The sequence below is a fragment of the Phragmites australis genome, chromosome 12 (assembly GCF_958298935.1).
Source record: "Phragmites australis chromosome 12, lpPhrAust1.1, whole genome shotgun sequence".
In the NCBI taxonomy this organism is placed as follows: domain Eukaryota; kingdom Viridiplantae; phylum Streptophyta; class Magnoliopsida; order Poales; family Poaceae; genus Phragmites; species Phragmites australis.
The window spans coordinates 4,787,737-4,800,875 of record NC_084932.1 but is presented as its reverse complement, the minus strand read 5'-3'; the positions used below and the strand labels follow the sequence as shown (position 1 = coordinate 4,800,875).

At 49.2% G+C, this 13,139-nt stretch overlaps 1 protein-coding gene across 1 annotated transcript; it reads left to right on the top strand.

Annotated features, from left to right (window-relative positions):
* Positions 1 to 3,850: 3,850 nt before the first annotated feature.
* On the top strand, positions 3,851 to 8,049 carry LOC133886926 (cyclic nucleotide-gated ion channel 18-like). The gene is made up of 5 exons (XM_062326836.1): positions 3,851 to 4,354; positions 5,418 to 5,630; positions 5,854 to 6,164; positions 6,258 to 6,369; positions 6,503 to 8,049. Exons 1-5 carry the CDS (start codon positions 3,872 to 3,874, stop codon positions 7,589 to 7,591), a joined length of 2,208 nt encoding a protein of 735 aa, XP_062182820.1. The 5' UTR covers positions 3,851 to 3,871; the 3' UTR covers positions 7,592 to 8,049.
* The last annotated feature ends 5,090 nt before the right edge of the window (positions 8,050 to 13,139 follow it).

Here is a 13,139-nt window from a genome sequence, read left to right as displayed (position 1 = left end):
GGACTTAAGGTAGAGATCAACCAAGTGTTTTGGGGTACGATATTTCTTAGTTGTGTGGCTGTAGCAACCATATTTACAACAAATGTCAGATTTATCTTTGTTGTTCTTGAAAATGCTCTCCCCCTTGTTTCTATGGAATTTCTGCTTCTTGTTGTGGTTCTTCTTGCCTTCAAAATTCTTTGGGCGGTGTTTGTTGCTATCAAACTTCTTGGTATTATAAATATTAGAGTTAACTTCAGGTAAAGGGGCAGTGCCTGTAGGGCGCTGGTGATAATTCTTCAAAAGAAGTTCATCGTGCTTTTTAGCCTGAAGTAAAGTGTGAATTAATTTAGAATAGTGCTGGTAGTTCCTGGCACTGTATTGTTGTTGCAATACCCTATGGGCAGGAAGCATTGCAGACAAAGTTTTTTTAATTTTCTCCGCATCTGTGGGAGCTTTGTCATAAAATAACAACATAGAGCAGATCTTGTGAACAACATGGTTGTATTCTCCAATAGACTTAAAGTCCTGGAGGCGAATGTTGGACCACTCACGTAGTGCTTCAGGCAGTATGACTGCCTTTTGCTATTTATATCGCTCTTTGAGCGAGTTCCATAGATCATGTGGATTTTATCCATCAAGTATTCATTTTAAATCTATATGTAAATGGTGCCTTATGAAGTATGAAACCCCATACTTGATTTGATCTTGAAGTGGCGGATCTCCCTCTTGAGGAGGATTAATCGTCATTATGAGTCCGCATGATGATAGACTTATCTTCATGTCAATTGCCCATGTTAGATAGTTTTTGCCATCTAACTCGAGTCTTTCAAACTCGACATTGGACATTTTGTCCTAAAATTGACCAATGATTGAATGAATTTACACTTTAGGTAAATTAAAGAATCATGGTAATGTTGTAATAATGTAAAAAAAATTGTAAAGTCAAGTTGATACTTGAATTACATAGTATAGACATCAAATTATATTGCTAATACATTGAAAATAGTCACCTAAATGGTGTAGACCTTTCAGTAGTGGGGGCATAATCTGTAACTATGCAGTAGATGCCTTTAATCCCACTACCTTGTGTTATGCAAAACTTGTGTTAACACTTTGAAAGTAATCACCAAATTTTTGGTGTAGACCTTCTTTAATTCATACTCAAATTTGGTACGTGCATTGACGATAGTCACTATATGCTAAACATAATGTAGATCCCACAGTAGTATTTAGATACTACCTTGTGTATGACCAATATGAGATATGAATTAAGGTAATCACCTGAAAAAGGTGTAGACCTTTATTCCAAATTCGACATTGGCTATGCACTTTAAGGATAGTCACTATGTGCTAAACATAGTGTAGATCTCGTAGTAGTACACAAGTACTACCTAGTGTTTGGCCAATATACAAAGGTTTGGAATATTGTGTTATATCAAGTGGAAGAGGTAATTATTTAATTTGCATTAATAAGTATTTTTGCTAGAAATAGAATTTCAATTGAAAAAACAAAGTTGTAAACATAATGGTATATCATAGGGAATGCACAAGGGCAAACACATGGGATATTACAAATTTCCAGATAAAACAGGGTCTAGAACATCAATTCACAACATAAAACAGTACGAATCACAATTATAGTTAAAGACAGGGGTTAAAACATAAATTGATAGTACTGTAAACAGTAAATTTTGGACGTTGCTCTAATAATAAAGAAACCCGGGGTTTTTTTTTGTAAATGAGCTTGTCAATTAGAGATTTCAGCCTGTGGACCGAAACAACTCGGGCTCTTGCCTTTTAGGCCTTTCGGCCCATGAGCCCAGTCGGACTCCCCCACCCAACCCCCATACAAGAGGAAAAAGAGGAGGCAGTTAGGGTTGAACCCTAACTCCCGCTCCTCCCCTCACTGTGCGCCACCACTGCCTATTGGCCTGCTGGCCATTGCCCGTTTGCTGGAGTTGGGCTGCTGGTCGTCGCCCACAGCAAATCCGCTGACCATCATTCGCCAGAGCCGAGCATTCGACCGCCGGAGAGGGCGGATAGGAGCCGGAGAGGGAGGCGCGCCATCGGGGAAAGGGCTCGAACCGAGCCGGCCATGTGTGTGGTGGTCGGCGTGGTAATCCATGGTGATGCCGCCTCCGTAGATGGGTCGGAGCCGAGCCGACGGGATGGAGACCGCATCACCAGAGATGCCATCGAAGATCCAGAGCAGCGTCGCCGATGTTGAGAAGCTGGGACCAACGCCTTTTTCATGGTGCTGGTGAGAATGCCGGCGAAGGGGTGTGCTACCCCCTTCTCCTTCCGCATGCGCGCATGAAAGAGCCGTGGAGCCTCTTCCCCAAGCATGCGCACGCCCGGGCGTACTTAGGCGCCTACAGAGGGAAGGCCGGAGGCCGCAGGGGCCCACGACCCTGGGCGGAGGGCCAGACGGCAGTTGGCTGCCGCTGTGGCGAAGCGACGGAGGGTGCAATGGATCGAAGCAGTTGGGGCAGCCGCTGGTTCGTCATGAGTGGATCCGGCGGTTGAGGTCAAAGAGCCGTGACGTGTCGTCATCGAGCCTCCGGCTAAGGTGGACGACGCAGCCTCTATGTTGGCCGAAGAAGATGACTTGTTGGAGAGTGCCTCCTCGACATCAAGACTGGAGTCGATGAAGGCCGGCGCGACAGAGGATGAACCGGCCAGCATGTTGAGGTCAAAGCCACAGGAAGAAGAGGTGGGTCCGTAGTCCGTCATTTCTCCAGGAAGGCTTCTGCCACGGTGGACCCGAAAGATCCAATTGCGGCAGGCAATCGTCGCATTGCAGGGCTCCGGAGCTAGTTCCGCCTTCTCGGTGAAGATTCCAGTTGCTGGCACTGGAATGGCGCGAGTGGCGTCGGCCCTTGGAGGAACAGCGGAGTGTACTCAGGGGAGTACAACCACATTCGCTCCTCCGAATCCTCCTCCTCCAAGGAAGACACCACCATCGTCATGTTGTTGAAGAAAGGGGCAGTGCTGCTGTGTGCTGCCATTATAGGCGGTGATCCGATGGGAAGAGTGGCTGCTGGAGCCACTACATGGGAGGGTGGAATCCTTGGAGGTCCGCGGTTGCGGCCACGACAGCGACAACCACTTGCATGAGCGCGGCGACGAACACGTGAACTGCCAGTGTATCGGGTGTGGTCGAGTGGCGAGATGTGACGGAGAATTGCCGCCTCCAAGTCTATCAAGCAACGAATAACTTCTCCGATAGACGAAGGTGATGAATCCATCCTTACTTTATCTTGATCTGGGAGAGGTCTTCGTGCCTTCTCTATTTGTGAGGCCGATTGGCCCTTCTCTTCTTGTTTTGTGATGTTGTCGCTCAGTGGTAAACTTTTATGCTGATAACGTGTTTGGTTAATTATAGAAAGACAGTAGATTGGATAGAAAAAGAAAAATTATTATTCCATTAATGATGATGTTTACGTATATATACTATGTGAAGAGATGACGAATGCACCCGTTGGGGAAGTTTGTTTTCTCAACGGATATCCCCTCATTAGTTACACTAATTACAGAGATTAATTACAAAATAGTTAGTGACTAATTAATTATATGTGTTGATCCAACACTTTGAATTGCCTCCCTCCCATGCACGGCTCCGGCCACGGCGGCATCCCTCCATGCACTGCAGGCGCGGCGGCACACACCTCACGCGCACCATCTGTTCGACGAAACGCTGCGATGCCGATCGAGCTCCCGGGCGCGCCATGTCCCCCGCAACGCGCGGCCGCGCGCACGGACGCAGACACGCGCGCGCGCGCACCGTCCATGCACCGTCCATGCACCATCCTCAACCTCCCAGCAGCTCGCGCGCGCGCGCCACCTCCCGCCACCTCCCGCGCCCCCGTCCGCACCCCCGCCACCGCGCATGGCCGCCTTCATCCACCGCCACATCCTCCCTCCCTTCCGCCGCCCGCCGCTCCCTTTCTTCCACCCGGGCGCCGCCAGGGGGCCCTCCTCCGCGCTGCCCGCAGGCCGCCGCCCGTGGACGCCCCGCCGCATCCTCGACCCGGGCGACGACGTCGTCCTCCGCTGGTACCGCCTCTTCCTCGTCACCTGCCTCGTCGGCCTCTTCGTGGACCCCATGTACTTCTACCTCCTCCACACCGACGGTCTCCAATCCTGCGTCTCCATGGACATGGGCATCGGCGTCCTCGTCACCGCCGTCCGCACCGTCGCCGACCTCTTCTACCTCGCACACATGATCCTCAAGTTCCGCATCGCGTTCGTCGCGCCCAGCTCCCGCATCTTCGGGCGCGGCGAGCTCGTCCGGGACCCCGACCAGATCGCCATCCGATACCTCAAGAACGACTTCATCATCGACCTTGCCGCTATGCTCCCGATCCCGCAGGTAAATCTTCTGTCATTGTGTCTCCATAATCTAATGCCAGTATACGTCGGTCAAGCTAATGCATGGCTATTGGCTAAGCTTTCACGTCCACGCATTGGCTCTATGAACACCAAGGTGTTGGATACTACTATCAATTTTGTTTTATACAATCTTGGCTGTGGTACTGGTACATGTGTTAAACTACTTGTCTCTTCATCAATATTGTTTTGAGGAAACAATTTTTTTTTTGAGGAAACTATAATTTTTTGTGGAAACGTCTCTTCATCAATATCGTGGTATCCAAAACCTGTCCTGAGTTCCAGGTTGTTCATTTATAATCTGATGCAATTTCGTGTTCTTGGTGCACGGCATATCGCCCTTCAATATGCTATTAGTATCTTTCTTGTATTAAAAAGGACACATAATTGATTGGTTGAAATTTTACTGCATTCTTGTTTCTTTTGGGCCTCGCACTACATCCTTACAGTGTAGTTCCTTGATAAATTCAGTGAACAAAAGAACTCAAGTTTCTACACGGCTGTATGTGTTGAACTATTCACATCTTTACTCGACAACATAAGCATTTGAGTGAGCTGTTTGGTGCATGAAACCCACAGTATCCCCAGTTTTTAGATTGCAGGATGCAGGAATTGTGATGTAACGCACCATTTAGCATGTGGCATGATATAATCTATCAAGGTGAGAGTGATAACACTCAACCGATCTATATCCAAAAAAATGGACTAGGTTTCTGGCGTTCTCAAACAGTATCATACTTTAGTGCAAAATTAGAATATTCCTCAAGTAAATCCCTCTTACTGTAAGTGTGTGTAGTTGAGGTTTATACCATCAGAGTGCTGCATCGGTAAGTGTTCAGATTTTAATACAGCTTCCTTGAGCAATACTGGTGCTAAATGTTGTATTGCACGGTTCAGCTTGGGTAAGAAATTGTCTCTGAATCGAACAAACTCGATTGATGTCTTTATGAATCATCAAATTTACCTTATATCATATCTACTTGCAGAGCTGTTCCATTTGCACGTCATACACTTCATTAGGCCACGTCACTCTCTGGTTCTTGCAGGTGATTATCTGGTTTGTTATACCAGCTGTGAGTACCTCCTCAGCCAATCACACCAACAACACGCTCTCGATGATCGTATTGATCCAGTACATACCGCGAGTGTTTCTTATAATATCCTTGAACTCTAAGATTGTGAAGACGAGTGGAGTAGTCACAAGGACTGCTTGGGCAGGGGCCGCGTACAACTTGCTTCTTTACACATTGGCTAGTCATGTATGGAATCTTTTTTCCATTTGCTTTCAACAGTAGAATGCATACTTTGCGGGTATTTGGATTCAGTTATCTGCTTACTTACTTGGTAATGCTCCACTCAAAATGTTTGGTCATCTGAAGTGTTTCCACCCGAGTTTGAAGATTTCAGCCATCTATATACTCAAAATTCAATTTTACATTCTGTTCAATGGACTTCATCTGGAATGATACATGGCGAATGCAGGTTCTTGGCGCTCTGTGGTATCTGCTGTCCATTGAGCGGCAGTACACCTGCTGGATGGAAGTGTGCACAAAAGAGAATGGCACTGCAGGAGACATCCCTAGATGTTTTATGAGCTATTTGGACTGCAAAAGCAAGGAAAATCCCATACGTCAGACTTGGCATAACCATAGTGAGATCAGGAAACAGTGCCTACTTCCTGATGCCATATATGAATATGGATTATTTGCTGATGCACTGAATCTGGATAGTTCTGGGGTGGCCTTCATCGACAAGTACCTCTACTGCCTCTGGTGGGGTTTCCGGAACCTGAGGTATGAAGATGGAGTTTTTGTGATCTGAATTCTAATTTCGGATTATATATGATTCAAGAATAACTGCTTTGTCCTTTTTACTCTCTGCAACAGTTCCTATGGACAGAACTTGCAGAACAGCACCTACAAGGGGGAGACCATATTCTGCATTCTGATATGCATCATGGGCCTTGTCTTCTTTTCACATCTCATTGGAAACATGCAGGTATTTTGTTCGGTGCAGAGCAGAAATCAGAGGTTCAGCTGACAGTGTCTGGTGCATTATTTTGTATGGAATGACATAATTCATCCGTTTTCCAAGCTACTAATCAAAATTCTGTTTCCTCTTGTTCTTGCAGACGTACTTGCAGTCGATGACAGTGAGGCTGGAGGAGTGGCGGGTGAAGCGCCGGGACATCGAGGAGTGGATGCGGCACCGTCAGCTGCCCCCGGAGCTCCAGGAGCGCGTGCGGAGGTTCTTCCAGTACAAGTGGCTCGCCACGCGGGGCGTCGACGAGGAGTCCATCCTCCAGTCGCTGCCGCTGGACCTCCGGCGCGAGATCCAGCGGCATCTCTGCCTCGCCCTCGTCCGGCGCGTGCCCTTCTTCTCGCAGATGGACGAGCAGCTGCTGGACGCCATCTGCGAGCGCCTGGTGTCGTCGCTGAGCACCAAGGACGCGTACATCGTGCGGGAGGGCGACCCCGTGAGCGAGATGCTCTTCATTATCCGCGGCGAGCTGGAGAGCTCGACGACGGACGGCGGGCGGACCAACTTCTTCAGCTCCATCACGCTGCGCCCGGGGGACTTCTGCGGGGAGGAGCTCCTGACGTGGGCGCTGATGCCCAACCCGAGCCTCAACTTCCCGCAGTCCACGCGCACCGTGCGGTCGCTGACGGAGGTGGAGGCGTTCGCGCTCCGCGCCGAGGACCTCAAGTACGTGGCCAACCAGTTCAAGCGGCTGCACAGCAAGCGGCTGCAGCACGCGTTCCGGTACTACTCGCACCAGTGGCGCAGCTGGGGCGCGTGCTTCGTGCAGGGCGCGTGGCGGCGGTACAAGAAGCGGAAGCTCGCCAAGGAGCTCATGAAGCAGGAGGGCATCTACTACCAGGACGCCGGCACCGGCGGCGGCGACGACGACGGCTACGGGCCCGGCCTCGGCGGCGGCGACAACGACGTCGATGGCGACGGCGCGCCGCTGCTCGGCGAGTACAAGGGCCAGCACGGCGCTGGCGCGGCCGCGGCGGAGGGCGCGGACGGCGGCGGCGGCGCGCACCTCGGGGTGACGTTCCTGGCGTCCAAGTTCGCCAAGAACACCAAGCGCGGCGCGGCGCAGCACCAGAAGATGATCACGCATCAGAGGATCGACGACGTGTCCACCATGAAGTTCCCCAAGCTCGCCAAGCCCGACGAGCCGGACTTCTCCCTGCACACCGACGACGTGCTGTGAGTGACGACTAGTACCATCACCCCACCATCTCTCTCTCTCTCTCTCTCTCTCTCTCTCTCTCTCTCTCTCTCTCTCGTCGTCCTCCTGTGACTGTCATTCGGTCACTGACGCTGGTGCATGCCATGCTGCCATACGAGAAGCACGAGCCTGTGATAGCACGTAGATGGAGTCGTCCTTGTACTATACACTAGTGCTGATTTAGTGGAGTTGACCTTACTTCAGTTCAGATTTCTTGTGATCTTGTGATGTTCCATAGAGCTGTATGTACAGCAAGAGCAAGCTCAAGCTGCTGCTGCTGCTGCTGTTCTGGGATGTCAGCCTCTTGTGAGACAGGGTTAGAACCAGGGACATTCTTCTTTTGTGCAGCCAAACTTTGACTCATTCATATACATGCAAAGTCAACAATGTTAAGTAGGACACAATTATTTGAGTCACTTTTCAAAGTGTGCTCGACCTTAACCTGAACAATTGACTAAACAATTTGATATGGTATAATTATTTGTTTCTGAGATTTTTCTTTCATTTCTCACTGACGATAGAATCTCGAAAATTGCACCGAAAAGAATTTTGATCCATTAATTAAATGCCACTCCATTTTGAATGCTCGCAGGTATTTGTCATTGTTGCACCCATCTATGGGTTGCCTACTACCGAGTGCACCGCAAGAGGATAGAAAGAAACTACAGTGCATAGAGTAGAGGACATAGGCATATCCGCCCTTGGCGCCATTGCCGACAATGAAGGTTGTGATGTGGTCAACCTAAGCACTAAGAAACGCGCTCGCGAAAGCACATTGGTCTCATGATCATCGTGCCGGCATGGCCAGGCACCTCCTTCACCGCCGACATCTCTTCATTCATGACATGAGGCGAGGCGAGACCATGCATCTCTATTTCAAAAATGGCAAGATGGACATTGTTGATCACAAATCCCCTTCAACTTTTCTTTATGCGATTATACGGAACAAGCGCGCACACAACGAGTGTGTCCCCCATCACAAACCTATGAGATTCCTGGTGCTTCCATTGACATCCTTTTAACTCGGGGCAAGCATCGGAAGAGAAGCTAAGGTGATTGTAATTTTTTGGTGGCACTTGAGTGATTTGGTATGGCAATAAATAGTTTCCTTCTTTTTTTAAAGAATATTGCAACAACAACAACCGTGGTTCAGACTGAGTTTGGATAGGCTGTGGCTGTGGAGCTTCTGGCTAGCTGAGAAAGCTACTGTGATTGCTGAATTTTGATTGTTGGTTTCTACCATAAACTTTTAGGGTCTGTTTGGTTATCCGCATGCCCTCAGTCTGGCTCGTATGAGTCATGCAGGCTGGGGAGATGCAGTAGGGTATGTTTGGTTGGCTGCATGTGCTCAGTCTGGTTGAGAAGAGATTGCGTTTGGTTGTCCGCATGAGTATATGTTGTATTATAAATGAACTTATTTTTTTACCAAATAACTTAGGGTTAAAAATATTTTTATAAATTAGTACATCACATGATACGAATATTAATGAATTTTTTATAATTTTTGGATCACTCTTATACCCCTAAATAAAATCAAAAATTAAATAAAAAAAATACTGTTTGCATCTGGCCAGCCAGGCTCCGCGGAAACGGCCGATCCTCGCGTCCGCGCGGAGCCTGGCCAGCTCGGTGCAAATGCACCGGTGAGTGCAGGCGTGCATGCAACCAAACGGCCGGACGCACGGGCGCAGCTGCACCCGCCGGTGCATGCACCCCGGGATGCAGTTGTCGGTGATATGGGAACCAGGGGCCCCCAAGCACCGGAGCCGGGGCAGCAGGGTGCCACGTGGCGTCTTCCTTGTCAACCAAGCAAGAGAACCGAGTCTGGGAAAGGGTGCGTGGGCCCATGAACAGTGGCCCCCGAGCACCCGAGTACCCCCAAGGACTCGAGAAGACTAAGTTCCGGAGAACAGGTGCTCGGGGTCATGAACAGTGATCCCCGAGTACCCGAGTACCCGAGGAGAGAGCACCAAGTTCGGGAGCGGGTGCGTAGGCCCATGAACAGTGGCCCTCGAACACCCGAGTACCCTCGAAGACTCAAGAAGACTAAGTTCCGGAGAAAAAGGTGCTCAGGGTCATGAACAGTGACCCCCGAGTACCCGAGGAAGGAGGCATCTGGGAAAGGGTGAGTGGGCACCATGAACAGTGGCCCCCGAGCACCCGAGTACCCTCGAGGACTCAAGAAGGCTAAGTTCCGGAGAAAAGGTGCTCGGGGTCTTGAACAGTGATCTCCGAGTACCCGAGTACCCGAGGAAGGAAATGTTCGGGAGAGGGCGCCCAGGGCTACAAACAGTAGTCTCCGGGTACCCGAGTTCCCCGACTACTCATAGGAACCCCCGGGCGCTCGTCTGGACCCCGACAATGGGGCCCATCTAGGGTCCCGCGATGAGGTGTCGGCCGATGCTTGGCCCGATGCTACATTCAAAGAGGAGCGTGGGCAGTCTTGTCAAACCCCTCTGCTCCATGCCTGCTGCCTCAGCTACGTCATTCCCTGCCACCGCCTGGCAGAGAGGCGTGGGAAACATTTAATGCACAGGTCCTATCGCGTGCTGTCCGGCGCGCATCGGGATAACGATGCAGGCCCCAGGCGTGCTACCTGCCGCCCTGCCATGTCAGGTTCGTTCTGACCGGGCGGGCACGTGGGGCAGTCCTGTGACTGCCCAACAGGCCCCCCTGCTACTTCCGCCGAAAGGCGGGATGATGACGACAAGACCGGACGAGGGTGCGTTTTCAACCCCCCGTCACATCAAGCTGCAGCCCCACGTGGGTTGCTTTCCATTTATGGCGCCTTGGAACCCGCGCCATCCTTCCTGGGCACGCTACCGCCCCGTTGAGGTATAAAAGAGGGGTGGGCTCGCCAGGAATGAAGAGCTCCTCCAGAGTCCAGACTGCAAACTCCAGACCGGCGGACCGACCAAGAGAGAAGTAAGAACACCAGAACTGGGGCAGAAGCTCCTCCAGACTCAATCATCCAGATAGACATAGACACAGCAGATTGTACCCCACCGCATTTATATCATTCACACAGGAGTAGGGTATTACGCATACGTGCGGCCCGAACCTGTATAATCCCCGGTGCATTTGCTCCCCAACGCGCGCTACGACCCCGTCAGCCCACACACGAATATCAGCATTAACTCAAGCACAGGGCAGATCCAAGCAAAACCCCCCGGCTGAACTCAAAGGGGTCCCTCCGGATCCCCGCTAGGCGGTGTTCCCCGCCGACAGCAGTGAACCAATCACCCACTTAGCTTCTCAGTACATCTAAAAGCCAGATAAGTCAGCCAGAACTAGCTTCTCAGCTTCTAGTTCATTTCAACCATAGCTACTTCCCCAATCAGCCAAAAGCCAACAGAAATAAGAACTAGAAGCTGGATATTTGGCTAACTTCCAGTTTCCTGAAAGGAAAAACTGAAAATAAACGTATCTAAACGGGCCTCAGAAAGTTTTAGAAACAATAAACTAGAGAGTGCAAACCTGCTCTTAGAGCCTCTCTCGTACTGCAGTGGTGAATGGTGACAGGTGTCACTCAGTCATTTGTGCTGCTGGCTAGTTCCTGGATGCCTCGTCAGATCTTGCGGGTGGCGGGGCCCCTGTGTCTGTCCTTGCTCGCCGCCGTCCCACGTGGACTCGACGCGGCGGCCGTTATCCTTGCGCTTTCCGAGCCGACGTGGCGCGGGTCCCACTCGCAGCCTCCGCGGTGGCTAATTAGTTCTGGCCTCTAGTCTGCTACTCTGCTCTGCCTCCATGCTTTCCCTGCACGGCGGTAAAAAAAATTAGTACCGCCTCCGTCCATTTATGTAACGTGTATTTTGAGTTAAAAAAGTTAAACTTTGTAAGATTTTATCAATAATTAATTAGATTGTACATATGTTTAGGTTAGAAAAGTTGTATCATTAAATTCGTATTTCAAAGTGTTTTTAATATAATGTTAATTTTATAGCGATTGATAATATACTATAAGAGAAGTTAAATGTCAAAATTTGCTTCTGAAGACTTTTTCTTTGTAAAATACGTGTTACATAGACGGAGGAGTATGGTAACTAAAGTCAAATCCAAAGTATCATCTTGGGTCTTGGCCAAAAAAATATCTACTCCTCCATGTTCCTGGTGAATATTTTAGTCCCATCTGTTGCCATCGATCAATGCACAACAACAACTAAATATTACTCCCTCCGATCTACACACCTCACAAATAGGAGATATTCTATTTGTGAGACGAGAGGGACTGGCATGGTGCGGACGCCACATAATACCTCCATTTTTATTTACTTGTCACTAATAACTTGTTGTAGCAATTTTGATCGTGCTTTTTTTTTACAAAAAAATTATGAATACTTAAGAGTATACAATGCTAATAAAGTACATTTCACGACAAATCTAATGAAGTACATTTCACGACGAATCTAATGAAAGTTATAGATATCTATAAACTTTTCGTAAAAAAAAATACAAGGTCAAAATTGCTACAGTAATTATTATTGGTGACGAGGAAATGAAAATGGAGGTACTCCCTCCGGTCATAAATACTTGACGCTTTGACTAAGATCTGGTTAAACTTTAAAACTTTGACCATCAATGGCTTCCCCTGTTCACCACGATGTCCCTCCTCTTCCATTGGATCCTGTGAAGACGAGCTTAACCTAGTTTTTGGATCTCATCATGGGGGGGGGGGGACGGGCAAATCTGTATCCACGACATTGGTATGTACAAAATCCACGAAGACCACAGCATAGTAAGGACGTATTGGGACCGTATGTAACATCTGGACTTCTGGATGCACCTGCCCCTTTGCAACCTAGTGGCCACCAGGTCTTATGACTAGCGAGCATGGCGTGGGCCAATCGATAAGGTCTATAGTATCAGGCTCCTTGGATGGAGAGATGACAGGTTGTTCGACCTCCCTGGAGGCTTGACTACTCTTGTATCCTCCAGCAATGGGGCTACCACCCGCTAGTGCACTAGGAATTACGACTCTTTGTGCCGTAAACCTTTGCAGGAGGTCTTGATAAACGCTCTCCCTGATTGACTGGGTCATGCTCTCCCTCATTAACTCGGTCACGCTCTCACTGATTGACTGGGTCAATGCTTCCACATCGATTGGGACTGTCCTTTTCCTCTTCTTATACATCCCGACGTGTTCGGGGAAGCCTAACTTCCAGCCCTGGGAACTAGACACGCCTCGAACGCGACCTGGGTGCTCGGGGTTTCCCAACGCAGTGGAGAGCACGTCATGTTCCCTGACCCCGGTGAATGAACCTTTGGAGGAGTGGACTGCTATTTCTTTCGCCTTTTGAGTGGCTGTCTCGGTTTCGCTGGATTTGAAGGTGATTTCTCCACTATCTGACAGTGTACCCCTCGCTAGGGGTAGAAATAGATAGATGGATATCCGAATTATCCGATATCTGTATCCGTTAAAACACGAATATGGATATCCGTATTCGTTTCTGAAATGGATACTAAAATGGATACATCCGAATTCGTTTTTGAGATTTAGATTCAAATGTGGATATCCGAATTCGAGATATAT

Excerpts from the sequence above, each read along its gene's own strand:
- LOC133886926 (XM_062326836.1), top strand. The coding sequence starts at position 3,872 with ATGGCCGCCTTCATCCACCGCCACATCCTCCCTCCCTTCCGCCGCCCG. Across the intron at positions 6,165-6,257 it reads TGGGGTTTCCGGAACCTGAG|TTCCTATGGACAGAACTTGC; the intron begins GTATGAAGATGG and ends TCTCTGCAACAG. Across the intron at positions 6,370-6,502 it reads ATCTCATTGGAAACATGCAG|ACGTACTTGCAGTCGATGAC; the intron begins GTATTTTGTTCG and ends TTGTTCTTGCAG.